At 32.7% G+C, this 15462-nt stretch overlaps 1 protein-coding gene across 2 annotated transcripts; it reads left to right on the top strand.

The window, feature by feature from the left end:
* LOC100810500 (U3 small nucleolar RNA-associated protein 25) lies at positions 1-14106 on the top strand. 2 transcript variants are annotated; one of them, XM_003533679.4, is made up of 24 exons: positions 1-175; positions 447-510; positions 1053-1174; positions 1566-1743; positions 2182-2320; positions 2822-2945; positions 3281-3378; positions 3456-3572; positions 4081-4161; positions 5050-5234; positions 6231-6303; positions 6906-6965; positions 7094-7132; positions 7235-7323; positions 7767-7831; positions 8311-8357; positions 9217-9276; positions 9948-10019; positions 11120-11149; positions 11244-11338; positions 11488-11593; positions 12193-12255; positions 12767-12838; positions 13555-14106. In XM_003533679.4, exons 2-24 carry the CDS (start codon positions 476-478, stop codon positions 13630-13632), a joined length of 2028 nt encoding a protein of 675 aa, XP_003533727.1. In that variant the 5' UTR covers positions 1-175; positions 447-475; the 3' UTR covers positions 13633-14106. The 2 variants fall into 2 exon arrangements, with proteins under 2 accessions (XP_003533727.1, XP_014617443.1); XM_014761957.3 differs by having other exon boundaries at positions 466-510.
* Positions 14107-15462: the final 1356 nt, after the last annotated feature.

Here is a 15462-nt window from a genome sequence, read left to right on the forward strand (position 1 = left end):
ATACATACTTCCTTTCCGCGGCAAAGTGACTGACATAGCCTTTAAAGGTTTAAAGAACCTCCCTTGCCGCCGCCGCGGAACCCTAGCCTCAGCTCCCTCGCCACCACCGCGGAACTCTAGCCTCAGCTCCCTAGCCACCGTTCGCCGGAGTATCACCCCGACGCCGTCGTCGCTGGTGAGTTGTTCTTTCTCGTTACCACTTGCCCCTAAATGTTCTTCTAACTCAGAAATTATGGAACATTTTGCACACAAGTCTCACTTCGCTTTCAAAATCATCCTCTGTCTTGTTCGATTTCTCCCCAAACCTAATTTCTCGTTCAATGCCATGGTTTTGAAAATTTCAATACGAAAGTGATTTTTTTTTTCTCGGTTGCTGTGTCTCTACTGTTAATTGCTTTCAGTCCCTATTTTGTTTTTCGCTGCTCAATGACTCTAACACTATGCAGAGAAATCATCCACCAAAAGGCCTAACGCTATGAAGACGCCGCAATCTGCCTCTAAATTGAAAAGGTATTACAAATTGTTTTGTTTGTTCTAATTGGAGTTAGTGCGTGTTTTGTTAGCTTATTTTGAAGAAATAATAGCTTTTTGAGTGAATGTTTTAAGAACAAGCAATTATTCCTAGAAATAATCTCTTACGATACTGCACTTATTAGGTTGATTATTAATAGGGTCACCTTGTGAAAGCTCTCTTATTTGTATATTAATGATGAAATAAACCTCTTGTTTACTTTCATTACTCTGTCAAGTAACAATGAAAATCAAATTCAAATACTCCTAGTTCACGCAGCAACTTTCTGGTTGTTGCTTTATTTTGGCTTTCATTCAGGTGGGGATTTTTTTTTAAATAAAAGAAATTAAATTCATGCTATGAATTCTGTTTAAGTGTGTTTGTCAACTTTGAGTTACAGTGGTTCCTGATAATGTACTCCTTTTTTTTAAATGATTATATACAATTAAATGTTTTTATCAGGCTTGTATAAATCTTTGTTTTGTTTTGTCGGGAGTTGATAAAAATAAAAAATTTGCTTTGCTCTCTGCCCCTTTTGCAGGAAAAGGGAAGAAGGTAAAGGTAAGAAAAAAAAGAAAGCAGGTAACAAGGAGGAAAAAAGGAAAATTGCAGACATCCCTGAATCTCGTAGCATGCTGGAGTATGACCATGATGAAGGGGAAGGTTAGATTAAACGTATTTTAAAATTACAATTTATGTGGAAGACTGGAACTTTGATGTGTGACGATGATTTACTCTGGTTTTCATTAGTTGTTTCTTTTCTGTAAGGCTTTATTGTGTGCTTATGATCAGCTTCATAAAGTTTTCTTATTAGTTTTGGCTTTTTATTCTTTAATTAGATGCTGTACTTGAATTCTATTTTACTTTATAGAAGTTTAAACAAAATCCTTTCGTCAGGCTATTGTTATATAGATTTAATTATTTGTTTCTGATTGCATGCTCTGCCACTCTCTGACTGATTATTTGTTTTTCTGCAATCTCCCCTTTTTCATTAGCATGAGATAATTATATAATTGTATCTTTTTGATGAAGTTGTTACTCTTTGTTTTCTTAGGGTTTGACCATGAGTCTCCTAGAAGCAAAGTTGTGGAAAGTTTGTGGCAAGATCCTGATGTCAATGATTCTGGATTAACAGAAGGTTCTGAAACTAAAGAAGATGTTGGGTTTCATTCAGATGAAGAGGATATTGGAATTACTGGCCAACCAACTTCTGATGATTCATTGCATTTGAGGTTTGTTAATATTAATTATCTTTTATTTTTTTCTTTGGGATAGAAGAAGAAATTTTATTAGAGATAAGAGAAATACTAAAACTAGGGGGAAGGATAAGATATCCTCGGAAACATAGAATTATATATAAAGAAGGGCTAAGCGGCTATCAAATGCATCTGAACTCTTTTCAATCTCTATGTACATTTTTCTGAATTTTCTTATAACTGGGTTCCAGGTTATTTTTTTTATTAACTGTGTCATTTATAATTTTGACCTCTCTTGCATGTTTTGTGATTTGTTTTTCAATGAATCTTGTTACTACTGACTAGTTACTGGTTACTTGCCACTGCCAGAGTTGTTTTTTGTATTACTTGATCCTTATACATCAATCATATGTATTTTATCTTCTTTTTGCTTGCTTAGCGATCCTTTAATTTGACCTTGTTTTTTCCATGCAGCTCTTTTGATTTACATTTGCAACATAATTTATCCAAAGAAGAAATTGACGGCCAAAGGAATAGGAAATTTAGCTGGGAGACTCCAGCCATTGGCATGTCAAATTGCAAGTGGATAGGAACTGGAGAGAACATTTTGGAGGTATTTCATGTTATTTACATTTTTTTTATAATGATTGTCTTTCATCTCTTTCTTCCCTAAAATAGATAATGCCATCTTAGGTGAGAAAAACCAATTATTAGGTATTGAGTGTGGTCAATACTGATGCCCCTTATCCATTGCTTTTATTTTTCTGAAGTAAATAGGACTAGCTGACTTTTTGTTTGCATCCCAATTTGTGAGGTTACTTTTTAAGTTGATAAATTTAGTTTGACTCAATATTATGTTGTTTACTGTCTTCTAGAAGGTATTTATTAGTTGCTCTAGCAGTTAAAAAAAAATGGTATGTTTCAACTGGAATTGGCATTTTTCCTTTGTCATTGACATCAGCCATATCTTGGTTTTGTTGTAATTTTATATTATGTAAAATGCACACATGCATACAAATTCATAATCTTACATTCGCTAATAAAAGGTATGTTCATCCTTCAATTTGCCAAAGGCCTTGAGTGTATATTACATTGTTCTCTCTTTCTCGTTTAGGATTTGGATATCAATTCTTGTCATGGTCTCAAATCAAAATTGTCCGAGCATTGGATGGATGTCTACAGGACAGCTGGAGGCAAAGATATTAGTTCACCTAAACAGAAGATATTTTTCTCCCTTTGTAAGTTGATTTCAAATCAAAATGATCAATTACATTATGAGCTTCATGCATTTACAACCATAATCATTAAAAGCCTAAATCCTCCCATTTTAGATTTTGATCCTGAATGTTTGCTTCACTATGGGTGAGTTTAAGATCCTGTTTCTTCTAATATTCTGAAAATTTTACTATTTCTTCTATTTACTATAAAAATTTATGGTCTGATAGGGGATTATGTTGGTTATAGTGTTCTATAGGGAAATCACAATATTCCAAACAAAGAAGTAGCAAATGACTTTCCCCTTGATTTTTTTAATCATTTTATGGGTATTGACTTCATGTTGACTTGGTTCCAGGCAGCAGTTACCGGGATATACTTTACTGTAACAAGAGGCCTTTCTATCTCAAAGGTCTTGAAGACACAAGCATCATGGATGCATACATAATGCATTCTGTAAGTATATTTCCCTGTCATTCTATAAATAAATATGGAGTTTGTGAACGTCTTTGACTAGTGATTATTACACACAGCTCAATCATGTCTTCAGAACTAGAGACTGCGTGAAAAAAAATGATTCCAAACTGACCAAGCTTAAAGAGAATGCTGATAGTGATAAATTTCGAGATCAGGGTTTTACTCGTCCTAAGGTAAAGGAGTCTTAATTGTCTCCTTATGATGTTTTTTTTTTTTAATTTTTATATATTTATAATTGCATTTTCCCCTTCAAATCTTTAATCAGTGTTCTGCAATTTATTTTTCCATGTAGTCCTTACTTCGTCATATGAAATATTCGGCTTGTAGAAAACAAGCATACATTATTTTTTTAATATATTTAATAGATTAATAGATTTGGTATTCCTTGAAATACACATTTTGTAGTGAATTTGATAATACTCTCCCTTTCTCCCTGATCTTTGTTGTATGTTTAATTGTTAAACTTAGTATTCATTTGAAATGGACTTTAAGTTAAACATAAGCCTCTATTTAAGAAATGCAAAACATATTTTATTTATCTTTTTTCCTGTCTCATGCTGTAGGTAGTAGGTATTGATAAACTCAGTATTCGTTTGAAATGAACTTTTAAGTTAGAAGTAAGCTCCTATTTAAGAAATGCTAAGCATATTTTATGTATCTTTTTTCTGTTTCATGCTCTAGGTTTTAATTTTATTGCCATTGGCAAGTATTGTGTACCGTGTTGTGAAGAGGCTTATACAGCTTACACCTTCAGCTTTCAAGGTATGTTGATATTTCTCTTTTTCTAGTTTATATTGAATGTTATGTTTCCTCTTTGTACTCATTGGGTGTACTTGTGTTATGAGCGACTTCTAAAGAAATCCTATTAATTCTTAGAAAATAAAGGTTACTCTTAAAGTGAGTTTGAGCCTAACTCAACCCCAAAAGTTAACTTATAAGTGAGGGTTGCTTCCCACTTATATACTCTATCTTGACACTATTTCTAACCGATGTAGGACTTGAGTTTTTCCTAATGCACCCTCTCATGCCCAACACTTTTGAGCTTGGTGCGTGGATAATATGGTGGGTGACCCGTTAATGAATCTGAGATAGGCTCTGATACCATCTTAGAATGTGAGTTTGAGCCTAATACAACCCCAAAAACTAGTTCGTAGGGTGAGGGTTCCCCCCACGTATATACTCTATCTTGGCATTTTCTCTAACCGATGTGGGACTAGGGTTTTTCCCAATTTGTTTCCTTTTATTTAAGAATATTTATGTGATACTATTATTATTGTTGTTGTAATTTTGAATAAGGCTAGCTATGGTTGCATTGGGTTGGTCCAGAAAGTGAGAAGGTGAACAAATGTTTGTATAGTGTATATAACTCCAATTCACATTATTGATTTTAATGCATTTCATATTCCCTTGGTAGTGAAATTCTAAGAGCAACAATAGATGTTGTAGTTGAACCTTCATTTGAACTTTGTAGGCTGAAATGACTGCTGCTACACATAACTTTCAACTTAAGTTTCTGGCTGTTGACTCATTGTTGCTATTGTTACTCATTAATATGATCCATCTTATTGTATTGTATTGCATTTTCCTTGAGCAAGAATGCAAGATAAACAATTCTGTAGGTCCTTTATGATAATTGTGTTTGTTTCACAGGTCAATGTTGAACATATGGATCGTTTCTCCACTAAATTTGGAAGTGAAGAACATAAAGGTAATACAGAAAATGACGATGAATCTGAAAATGCAAAACCTCAAAAGTCTTCCAAAGCGACAGATTTTCAAATACTTTTTGGTGGTAATAATGAGGATGACTTTATGATTGGCATCAAATTTACTAGGTAATTATACTCTTATAGTGTAGCAGTTTGTTCTCCGGTGTTATTTATGGTTATTTTTTCAATTGGTGATTGGCTGATGCTGGGGATTGATGTGGCCATTGTTGGGGTTCCAAACAACAACAAAGCCTTATCCCACTAGGCGAGCTTGGCTGCATGAGGGTCACTTTATGACATTCAGCAGGTTAAAGACCAAATCTTTAGAGATATTATTTACCATGAGATCTCTCTTAACAGCTTCTTCCAATGTCGTTCTTGGTCTCTTTTTCCCCATTTGCATAGGACTAAAAACCATGCAATCTAGTTCTTTTTTTTTTTTTTTTTGGAAGGCAAAAATATATATATTATTTATATGATCAAAGCAGTACAAGTGGTACTGAATTAAAAGAAATACAAGCACCTCTGGTGCTGCCCTCCAAAAGAACCCCAAGCTATCCCAATAAAAGGCAATCCGACTTAGTTTAACCAAAGGATTCCGATATGTTGGAAGACCAGTGGTTAAAACTAATGTTGAAACCATGCAATCTAGTTTTCTCATTAGTACTTCCAATGTGCTTTGTATGTGTGTCCCAATTACCTTAATGTTTTTTTGTTATCTTTTCCTCAATTGATGCTTCAATAATATCTCTTTATATACAACCATTTTGTATCCTGTCCTTTCTTTTTGCCAAAATCAATTTGCCCACTCCCTTTTTTTTCCACATTGTGATGAACACTTTTATTGCATTTAAATCATCTTTTTATGTTTGTATATTTTCTTAAAAAAAGATGATTTTATGCAAGTTGTGAACATTTTTAAAAAATTATTTCAGACATAAAAGGAGTTACATTATTTCCTGTATTAGTACGCTGCTTAGTTACATGCTTACATATTTGCCATATTACTATACTATCTCAACAACCCATGGGAAGCTGCTTTTATCGAATTGTATTAATTGTATCATGCGATATGAGATGATTTTCATTTCTAATTTAAGTTTTATGCTTTGTTCTGTGCAGGAAGACAATCAAGTTGTTTAGTGATTTCCATACCTCTGACATTATTATTGCTTCAGCACTTTGCTTGGTTAATGTAAGCAGTTTTTGCCCCCATTTGTTTTTGTTTCTTTTATCCATATTTGACTCTAGAGATTTGTTTTTGCTCCCTTTAGATTAAATTTTGAGTTTTGTAATTGACCATCAAATTTCCCTTATATTTTGGTTGGACAGTTATTTATTTATTTATTTTAATGTTTTTGAATGAAGAATTATATTAATACAGAATCCAAGTACCATGGCATAGGGTAAGGCATCCTCTTCAAGGAAATAAGGGTGAATATGCGAGTGTATAATTCCTTTTCTCTGTAATTTCAAACAGTAAAGGAGTTATACACTCACAGAATAAAAACCCCAAAGTAGAGAATGTCTTGAAAAAACAAGGAGAGGAGTATGTTACATACAATGAGCACTAAATGCTGATATTCTATTATAATGTCTCTTTCCTTTAAGATTTTCTAATTACCACATCTCATGCCATTTCTTCTTTGAGCATGCTGCTCTTGAAATGAAACCATTGCCATGTTACCATCAACGTTTCCTATGCCAACAAAATCAGATGCTTATGAAATTCTGCTTAATCTTTTTTTATAAATGTATTACTTATATATTCTAACACCAGTTTGTTCAATATTCTAGAAAATTGAAGAGGCTGGGAGTAATAAGGAAAAAGATGTAGATTTTCTTTCTTCCATAGAGGTAAGCTTCCCTACTTGTTAATGTTAGATCATATTTAATAAATAACGAATCTATCTCAATATGTAGTTACCCTGCATGTGGGTCAAGAATATGGAGTTGACAAAGTATGCATTATTTATTCTAAACAGGTTCTGATCATTGATCATGCAGATGTAATATCAATGCAGGTCAGTAGTGATCTTTCTTTAAATTACTATAGGAAATTGATTTCCCCATTATTTTGACTACAATATGAATGTTGTTCCTCATTATTGTTGAAAACTTGCCAGAATTGGTCTCATGTGCATACAGTTATTGAACACTTAAACCGCTTACCATCTAAGCAGCTTGGAACAGATGTAATGCGCATTAGACCATGGTACATTTTATAGTAACCTTTCTGTGTTGAAGTTGGTTTTTCTTGTGTTTATCGGCCCTAGATTGGTTTTAATGTTGTACAATTTTCTTTTTGGTATAACCCTGTATAGGAGAGTATACTTGCCCAGCAGTAGTGTCTTTTCTTTTTTATCTGTTAGTCTGGTTAAGCTAATCACAGTTTTCTTATTGTTAGTTTTCTGTTAGGAACTAACTCAAGGTTAGTTAACAGTTACAGTTGTGTAACTGTCTATATAAACAGCTTTGTAAACTGTTACTCATTGGGTTGATTATATCAATACAATCTCCTTTCCCTCTCTCTCTCTCTCTGCCCCTTTTCTCTGAATCTATTATGGTATCAGAGTAAGGTTGATCCTAGGCTAATTTTTCATGGCTTCCGCTTCATCACCAGAATTTTGAGATTTGTATGTTTGTATCTTTTTTTAGGTATCTTGATGATCATGCCAGATTTTACAGGCAAACAATAATACTGGGTCTTTATTCAAATCCAGGTAATGATCCTTCCTTCTTGTAGCCATGTCTTTTGAGAACAAATTTACATTATTGTTTTGCATTTACCTTTTTTAGAGAAAGCTAGAAGTTATTTTGAACATGTGCACTTGCATTCTTTTTCCTTTTATTCTGTTTATTAAATGGGGCATTGGCGAAATTTTGTTTTTTGAATTTGCCTTTTATGTTAGAGTGATTTGATCTATTTATATTTGCATTTGCATGTTAGATTGACATTGATTTGATCTTATTCATATTTACATTTTACATTATAATCATCATGGTAATCTGTTTTCCTATAATGTTGGTGAAATTTTGGTTTTTGAATTTGCCTTTTCTGAAAGATGGTTGGTAAACTTATGCTCCATTTCACCTTATATGAGTGTTGAGTTATACCCAAAGTTTGCTATCAAATCCATTTTTATGTGCACTATTGAAACACAACCTGGTCTATTATAACCTCTGCATTTCCATGTTGCAGATGTAAATGCTTCATTCAATCATCAGTGCCTTAATTATGAAGGGAAGGTATGTAACATATCTGGTCGGTGGTTACACTGCCTAGCTTTTTCATAGATTCAAGTTTTGTGCACTGTTGCCAACTATCAGTTATGGCAGCGCCATAGCACTATTGGTTTGTGCACTTTGGATTACTGGATTTTAGTAGAACAGCAATTTTCCATCACTGGCATTGTGCTTTTCACTATTCTTCTTTTGGCAGCTGAAACTGCCACTACACTATAGCGGAGGATGGCATCTGATTCTGACAGATTGAATTTATTTATTTTTCCTTTTTTTTTTATAAATTCCAATATTCTAGGGATTTAGAAATAGGAAGCTGCATCCCAATATTTTATGGGATAGGGATTATGTACATGAAGTAGCAATACTTTAGGGCTTTGGTCCAGATGTAGTCTGCAGATGTACCTCCCCTTTTTTGTTCAAAATCAGAGTCATTGGAGAGCCTTTATCTTCTCTCCGGCAATCCCTCTAGAGAATGTGACCCACTCCAGTACTCCCGCTGGCGAGCAACACAACACACTTTTGCTGTTTACCCACAACATGATCTGGCACAAGGCATAGCCGATTTTTGTTTTTGTGCAATGGACTTCTATTTTCTATTGACAACTTTTAATAATGGAGGGCTTAAAGATGCATCATGACTGAAATGAAAAGTTCTCACTATATTAGAATATCTTAAAATTCCCCCTGCTCTTTTAGCCTTTTTTTATGGAGGCATTGCTGATATGCCTCGCGAAATGAAACTGCAATCAAAATGTGTGCATGCATGTCTGTGTCCCCTCCCTGAAGCAATTACACCAAACAAAATAATTGTTTTTGATTTTTAAATATTTTAGTGATCAGTATTTTTATTTGACATCTGCAGGTGAAATTGATCAGTGAATATAAAGGTGTCTTACACAAAGTGGTACCCGAAATACGACAAGTAATCTTTTACAATATTGCTGGCTGCTTAATAAATAATCTGCATTTTGGTCCTATGCTATTGTGATGCTGTTAAGGTCTAAGATAATGCCTAATGTTTTAGATAGGAAGGAAACTGATTCGGTCTATATGCATTCTGAAAGTTTAATTGATGATGGTACACTTCAATTTCCTTGGATCTTATTACTAGTAGCCATTACACGGGAAACTTATTCATTGTTGTATTATTGGTTTATTACTTGATAGTTCATGAGAAAAATGAGTCAGCAATAATACTATCAACCTTACTATATATTTTATTGTTGTTATGCTATATTTTCTGCTCATAAATGCAAAAGAAATAATATTTTTCAGGATGTCTTTATTTTGTCTGTAAATAATTAGGAATGACTGATATTAATGATTCACAAATTAGCATATTCATGGACGTCCAATAATGTGAAAAGTAGGATGCTGGTCATATACTCTCACTTGTTTCAAGGAATTGCGAACAATGGGTCTTGTTATCATTTTTTGTTGAATATACTAGTGTTCCATCATTATTATTTTTTCTTCATTATTGAGATCAGGCAATACATTTATGTTTTATGTTAATTTTTTATTTTTATTCAGATTTATCACGCCTTACTCTAATATTGAGCTAATACTTTATCTAATTCTTGAACCCTGTAGATTTATGAACGATTTAACGTAGACTCTATAGTAGAAGCTGATGATGCTCGATTTGATTATTTTGTTAAAAAGGTATGTATTTTGTACTTGTGATCTTGAAAATATTATGCTATGTTGAAGTGAACAATATAACCTTTAAGAGTGAAAAAAGTTGCTTGAGTAAGCCTGGATGACAAAATTTAATCTGGACATCGATGGTTACTAAAATTGTGAGGTTCGTTTTTGCAGCTGCATAATTGCAATGTTATGAAGACACACTGTCCAAGTCCTGTCTCCCTGATGATCAATGAATATATTTTTGCAGCATTTTCTTATTTAATCACTCACATTCTAATTCATTTCAACCCAAAGACATCTTTCTTCCACCATTACTTTTATGAGCAGTAGGAATGTATATAATCTGATTTTTTAAAACTCAATCTTGGGTTTTATCTTTAAATGTAAATTTATGATTTCTTGTACCCGTATTTAACTACTTATTAATTTAGCCATAGGGTAAGCATAGCATCTCCCTGACTTTTAACTCAAGTCAGCTAATTGTTTTTAACTCATGGCATTGAGTTAATACTGCAGTTTAAAAATAAGTCATGTAATAAAAAATGATACAAAGAAAATAGTAAAAAAAAGTTGGTTTTACTTTTAATTGCAATTGTCCCTGATATTATTGGCATTAGAGGATTATTGCTTTTTATCTTTGGTCTTTAACCCAGTCGAATGGCGTCGTGTGATACTTTTATATGCATTCAAAATAAGAAGCTACCTTGATGGAAATCCTTAACAGTAGTGATTAATGAACAATTATGTTTTTAATTGGATCATAAAATGTTTTCACGCAGTTGCTTTTAAGGACGTAGCAGGTGACATTTTAGAGAGAAATTTTTTATTCACCGATAATATTTGCCCTGCTTGTCAAATGTCCTTATTATTTGTGTTTAATAATGGTTCATCCGTGTCAATTGCTAAAGCTAATCTTGATGAAAGTTTTGTCTATTTATGCATGTCGTTTTGCTGACTTATTAGAAATTGTGAACAAATTTTTTTTGTTGAGTTTCTTTAGACAAGTGCCTTAGGACCAGTCCAAACAGTATTAACATATATGTGCCTGTTATTTGTTATTACAAAATTTTGACAATTGGGCCTTTTAAATAATGTCAATCATTCTTGTCTTGCAGGTTTTTCCCAGAATAAAAGATTTAGATCAGGTTACTTTTTTAAAAAATTCCATATTATTTTTAGCTTTTATGCATTTGATAATTTCAATTCATACACTAAATTTTTTGGTTTTCTTTGATGTAGGGAGGGACCATGTTGTTTACCAATTCTTACTTTGAATTTATTCGAATCCGAAATTTTTTGAAGTCACAAAATGCCTCCTTTTGTCTGCTTGGGGAGTAAGGATCCATTTCCATCATTATGCCATTATTGTTCTTTATTTTATAGTTGAATGTAATTATTTGATAGTAGCGATTTTTTCTAAATTTATATAAGGTAGTTCTTATGCTGCATTTTGATTTATGAGTGGTCTTTTTTGTTAATTTAGGTATACAACCCAAAGTGATATTTCTCGTGCGCGTCTTTGGTTCTATGAAGGAAAAAGAAAAATTATGGTTTACACAGAGAGATCTCACTTTTACCACAGATATAAGGTTGTATAGATTGAAATAATTTATTTTTTTCTCTCTTTCATTCTTCCTTGTCATTTTTTTCCTCTGGTATTTAATAGCTTGTATGTTTTGTGAAAAAATAAAAATGAACAGATCTGCTTCTGGTTATTTGTCAAGTTAATGAGGTGTAGTAACTTAGATGCTGAAGGGTTAAATATATAATTTAGTTCTGAAAGTGACAATTTGTGTTGTTGTCCCCGGAAATTTTGTCTATACAAATTAGTCTAGAGAGGTGCAATTTTATACAAATTGACAACTTGATAGGATAAACTTGTTACCAAGTTAATAACTTTTAGCCATAGGGACCAGTTCTTGTAGACATGTGCTTTCAGGGATGAAAGCAACTTATCTCTCAGGAGCCATTTTACATTTTTAATGAACTGTTGAAATTGATTTTTTAGAATGAAAATCATATTACTCAAAATAAACAATTTAAATCAGTTAGGACCATGTATACTATATACTGAAGTGTTCATGATCGAGTACTGACTTACAGAAAATTGTGTAAGCATAGTTTATGTTTGATAACTGAAGTTATGACTGATATGAGGTGTTATTATCCTCTGCTTTCTTGATGACAGATCCGTGGGGTTCAGAATTTAATCATTTATTCACTCCCAGAGAGGAAAGAATTTTACCCTGAGGTAAGTAGGCTTGTAAAGTCAAATATTTTTTTCCTTTCACTCATAAAGAATACAATCTTAATTATAAAACTGATGAAGTGGCCTCCCATGGCTACAAAGATGTTAAATGAAAGAAAATAAGAAAATGATCTATTCAAAAGAACAATATAGTCCTATTGCATGGCCAACCTTTGAAAACTAAAAAAATCCAATATGCAAAACCACATAAGGAAGCTAAGGAAACAAGCCTGTCTCATAAAAGGTGGAGAAGGGTACTTTTATGGCTAAAAGTTTTAGAATTATGCTCCAGCATAATCAACAGACACCAAAAAAGCACAACCAAAAAATGCCTCATTTGGTTATTGTTATTTCTTAACTGTTTTCTATAAGATATGCACTTCATCAAATTTTTTGTTTATGATTTCTTTTAAATTTGCATCAAATGTTATTCTTATGTCCTTGTGAGTGACACTGAAAACATAATGTAGATTAGTCTTTTTCTTCCTTCATTGCCGTCCTTTTCCTGTTGCAGATTGTGAATATGCTTGATGGGTCGGACAATATGACATGCACTGTCCTTTTTTCCTACCTTGACAAGCTTCGGGTAATACTTTATTCTCTTTGATGTCCCTTTATATTGTGTTACTTGCTGGAATGTTTTTTGTGTGGGTTTATATTTGTACTTGCTTGAAAAAATGATTGGTAAAGATTGGGATTTAATGGCTTGGTATATTATTGCTTCCTAATTTCTTACCGCTAGATAATAGACGGGCTTTTTCACCAGCACAGCTCAACTGACTTTGCTTGTGTAGAGCTATCTGTTTTTTTCTTAAAAACTTTCGTTGACAAACTGCAGATTTTTTCTTTAACTAATACTAATATAACTGCTTAGACCTTCTGGATATTTTCTCATACATAACATCTATGGATTTAATTAATGGCATGGTAGGGCTTATGGAGTTTATAAGGTGCACACCTTTGGAAAAGGGAAAGGGAATTGATATTATGGCGATGTATTTAGTTTTTTTAAAATGATGGTGCTCTTAATTGAATGAGAAATTATTGGTCTTCTTTCTCTGTGATTGACTAATTCCTGGTGCAAATTAAAATTGTCACGAGTGTAGTGTTATTCTGGGAATGTGGGAGCTGTATATTTTGATTTGGTAGTGACATTTCGTGTATTTTGGTTTTCTGCTGGACTGTAATCTTTTGCACTATTTGTTTATAATATTTACTACTACTCCTGTAATCTTGTTTTCATATTTCTCATCATAATTTTTAATTGCATTATACTCCTATCTTTTTTGGATTACATTTCAGCTGGAAAGAATTGTTGGAACTACTCCAGCCAAAAGGATGGTGGCTGCGGAGAAAGGTGTTTTTGTTTTCTGCCATTAGAATTCTGCCAAGGCAACCATGTGAATTACCATGGGTCCATGGTAGTGGCATCATTGATTATTATATGTGACCATGGATTCCAAGAGGCTCCCGAAAACGATCTTGATGATACAATGAGTGGAAAATAGTGCCGAGGATGCTTGAAGGGACACTGACTGTCTAGAAAAAAAATCATGGAGGAAAACTCTTTGGGTTGGTTTTGTTTTCTATTAGGCCCCCCCCCCCCCCCCCCCATCACAAGTGAATTCAGTTTAGTTCAATGATAGAACTGTAAATGTAATAGGGGTTATTTTTTATGATAGCAAACATTCTAGAAGTAGTACGAGGGGTTATAATTCTGATAATAGTATTATTTTTTTGGTCAGCTATATTGAATGATGTCAAATTATAGTCATGTTTGAAGCAGTTTGTACCCTAGAACGGGGGCATTAAAATGCTTTATCCTTTTCAATGAAAAGTCTAGAAGTTCTTCTATATGCAACAAATGCAACAAGAATCAATTCAAGAATTTCAGAAGTAAAATAAGATTGAGTTGAGTGAAAAGAGAGGACTAAGAATTTTTATATCGGCCTGATGACCACCACTCTGATCTACATTCAGTCCTCAACTAATCCAACTAGGATTTCTCACTAAAATCACTGTACACAGGCACAGGTCAATACATGACCATACCAATATCTACAAATCTATAGCAAGATCTTCAGCCGACACAAGTAGAACCACTGTCTACCTACTAATTGAGAAACCCTATCTCAATACGCAAACAAATTGGTTAAAGAGAGATATCATTTGATGTGATTAATTCAAATCATAATACTTCCATCCTTTAAAAACTTAAAAACATTACCATGGCTTCTCTTGAATGGGTTTTTTTTTACTCAATGGAAGTTATTCTCTTAATTTGGTGCTTCTTCTCCTCTCTTTCAAAAGATATAAAAGTGACCTTTTATAGACTTGAAGGGATGAGATAGATAAAAAGTTTGTTTTTCCTTTTTTTTAAACCAATTGATTATTTTAATCAATAATCGATTAATGTTTTATTAGTAACGCTTGGGTTGAAATTTAGATCAATATAATTGATTATGCTTACCTTGTAATTGATTTAGTGCAAACCTCTATTTTTGTTAAACATTTTAAAGACCTAGTAATCAATTATATTAAGGGTAAATTTGACTGATAAAGGAAGGGTAAATTTAATAATTTATTATTGTCGAGACTGTATTCTTGAAAAACTAAGTAGAAGTCGAATAATCGATTAAAATAGTTCATAATTGATTGTTGTTAAAAATGACTCTTTTCTAGAAACTAAAGTTAGAGCACAATAATCAATTGAATCTTTGCGTAGTTGATTACGGTGCATCCAACATACATTATTTTAAGTATACTATCATACTTCTAACAATTTAAAGACAACTAAGAATTTTTTTCAAACCACCATCATACCTACAATATTTTATGTTAATCCTACTAAATAAGGAAATCCAAATGATTTAATAAACTTTACATATATTTTACTCGATAAGAGAATGTTACAAATAAAATAAAATATATTTCGTGTATTCATGTAATTTGAATTAATTAATGATTAATAAATGTATTGTTTGAGCTATCCACTTATACAATTGGTTCACGTGAGTTTAATGATTGATTTTTAATGAATAAAAAAACATAATCAATACTATTCATAGTGTGGAATCTAATATACTAAAATGGATGGATGCAAGAGACACATATTCTCATTGACCTTCTGACTCTACCATGTCAAAATGTGTTTGGAAAATTATTTTCAACAAAATGCCAATTTATTCTTAGAATTCCTTTTACTTTCAA

This window comes from Glycine max, chromosome 9, assembly GCF_000004515.6.
Source record: "Glycine max cultivar Williams 82 chromosome 9, Glycine_max_v4.0, whole genome shotgun sequence".
In the NCBI taxonomy this organism is placed as follows: domain Eukaryota; kingdom Viridiplantae; phylum Streptophyta; class Magnoliopsida; order Fabales; family Fabaceae; genus Glycine; species Glycine max.

Excerpts from the sequence above, each read along its gene's own strand:
- LOC100810500 (XM_003533679.4), top strand. The coding sequence starts at position 476 with ATGAAGACGCCGCAATCTGCCTCTAAATTGAAAAG. Across the intron at positions 1,744-2,181 it reads GATGATTCATTGCATTTGAG|CTCTTTTGATTTACATTTGC; the intron begins GTTTGTTAATAT and ends TTTTCCATGCAG. Across the intron at positions 3,573-4,080 it reads AGGGTTTTACTCGTCCTAAG|GTTTTAATTTTATTGCCATT; the intron begins GTAAAGGAGTCT and ends TTCATGCTCTAG.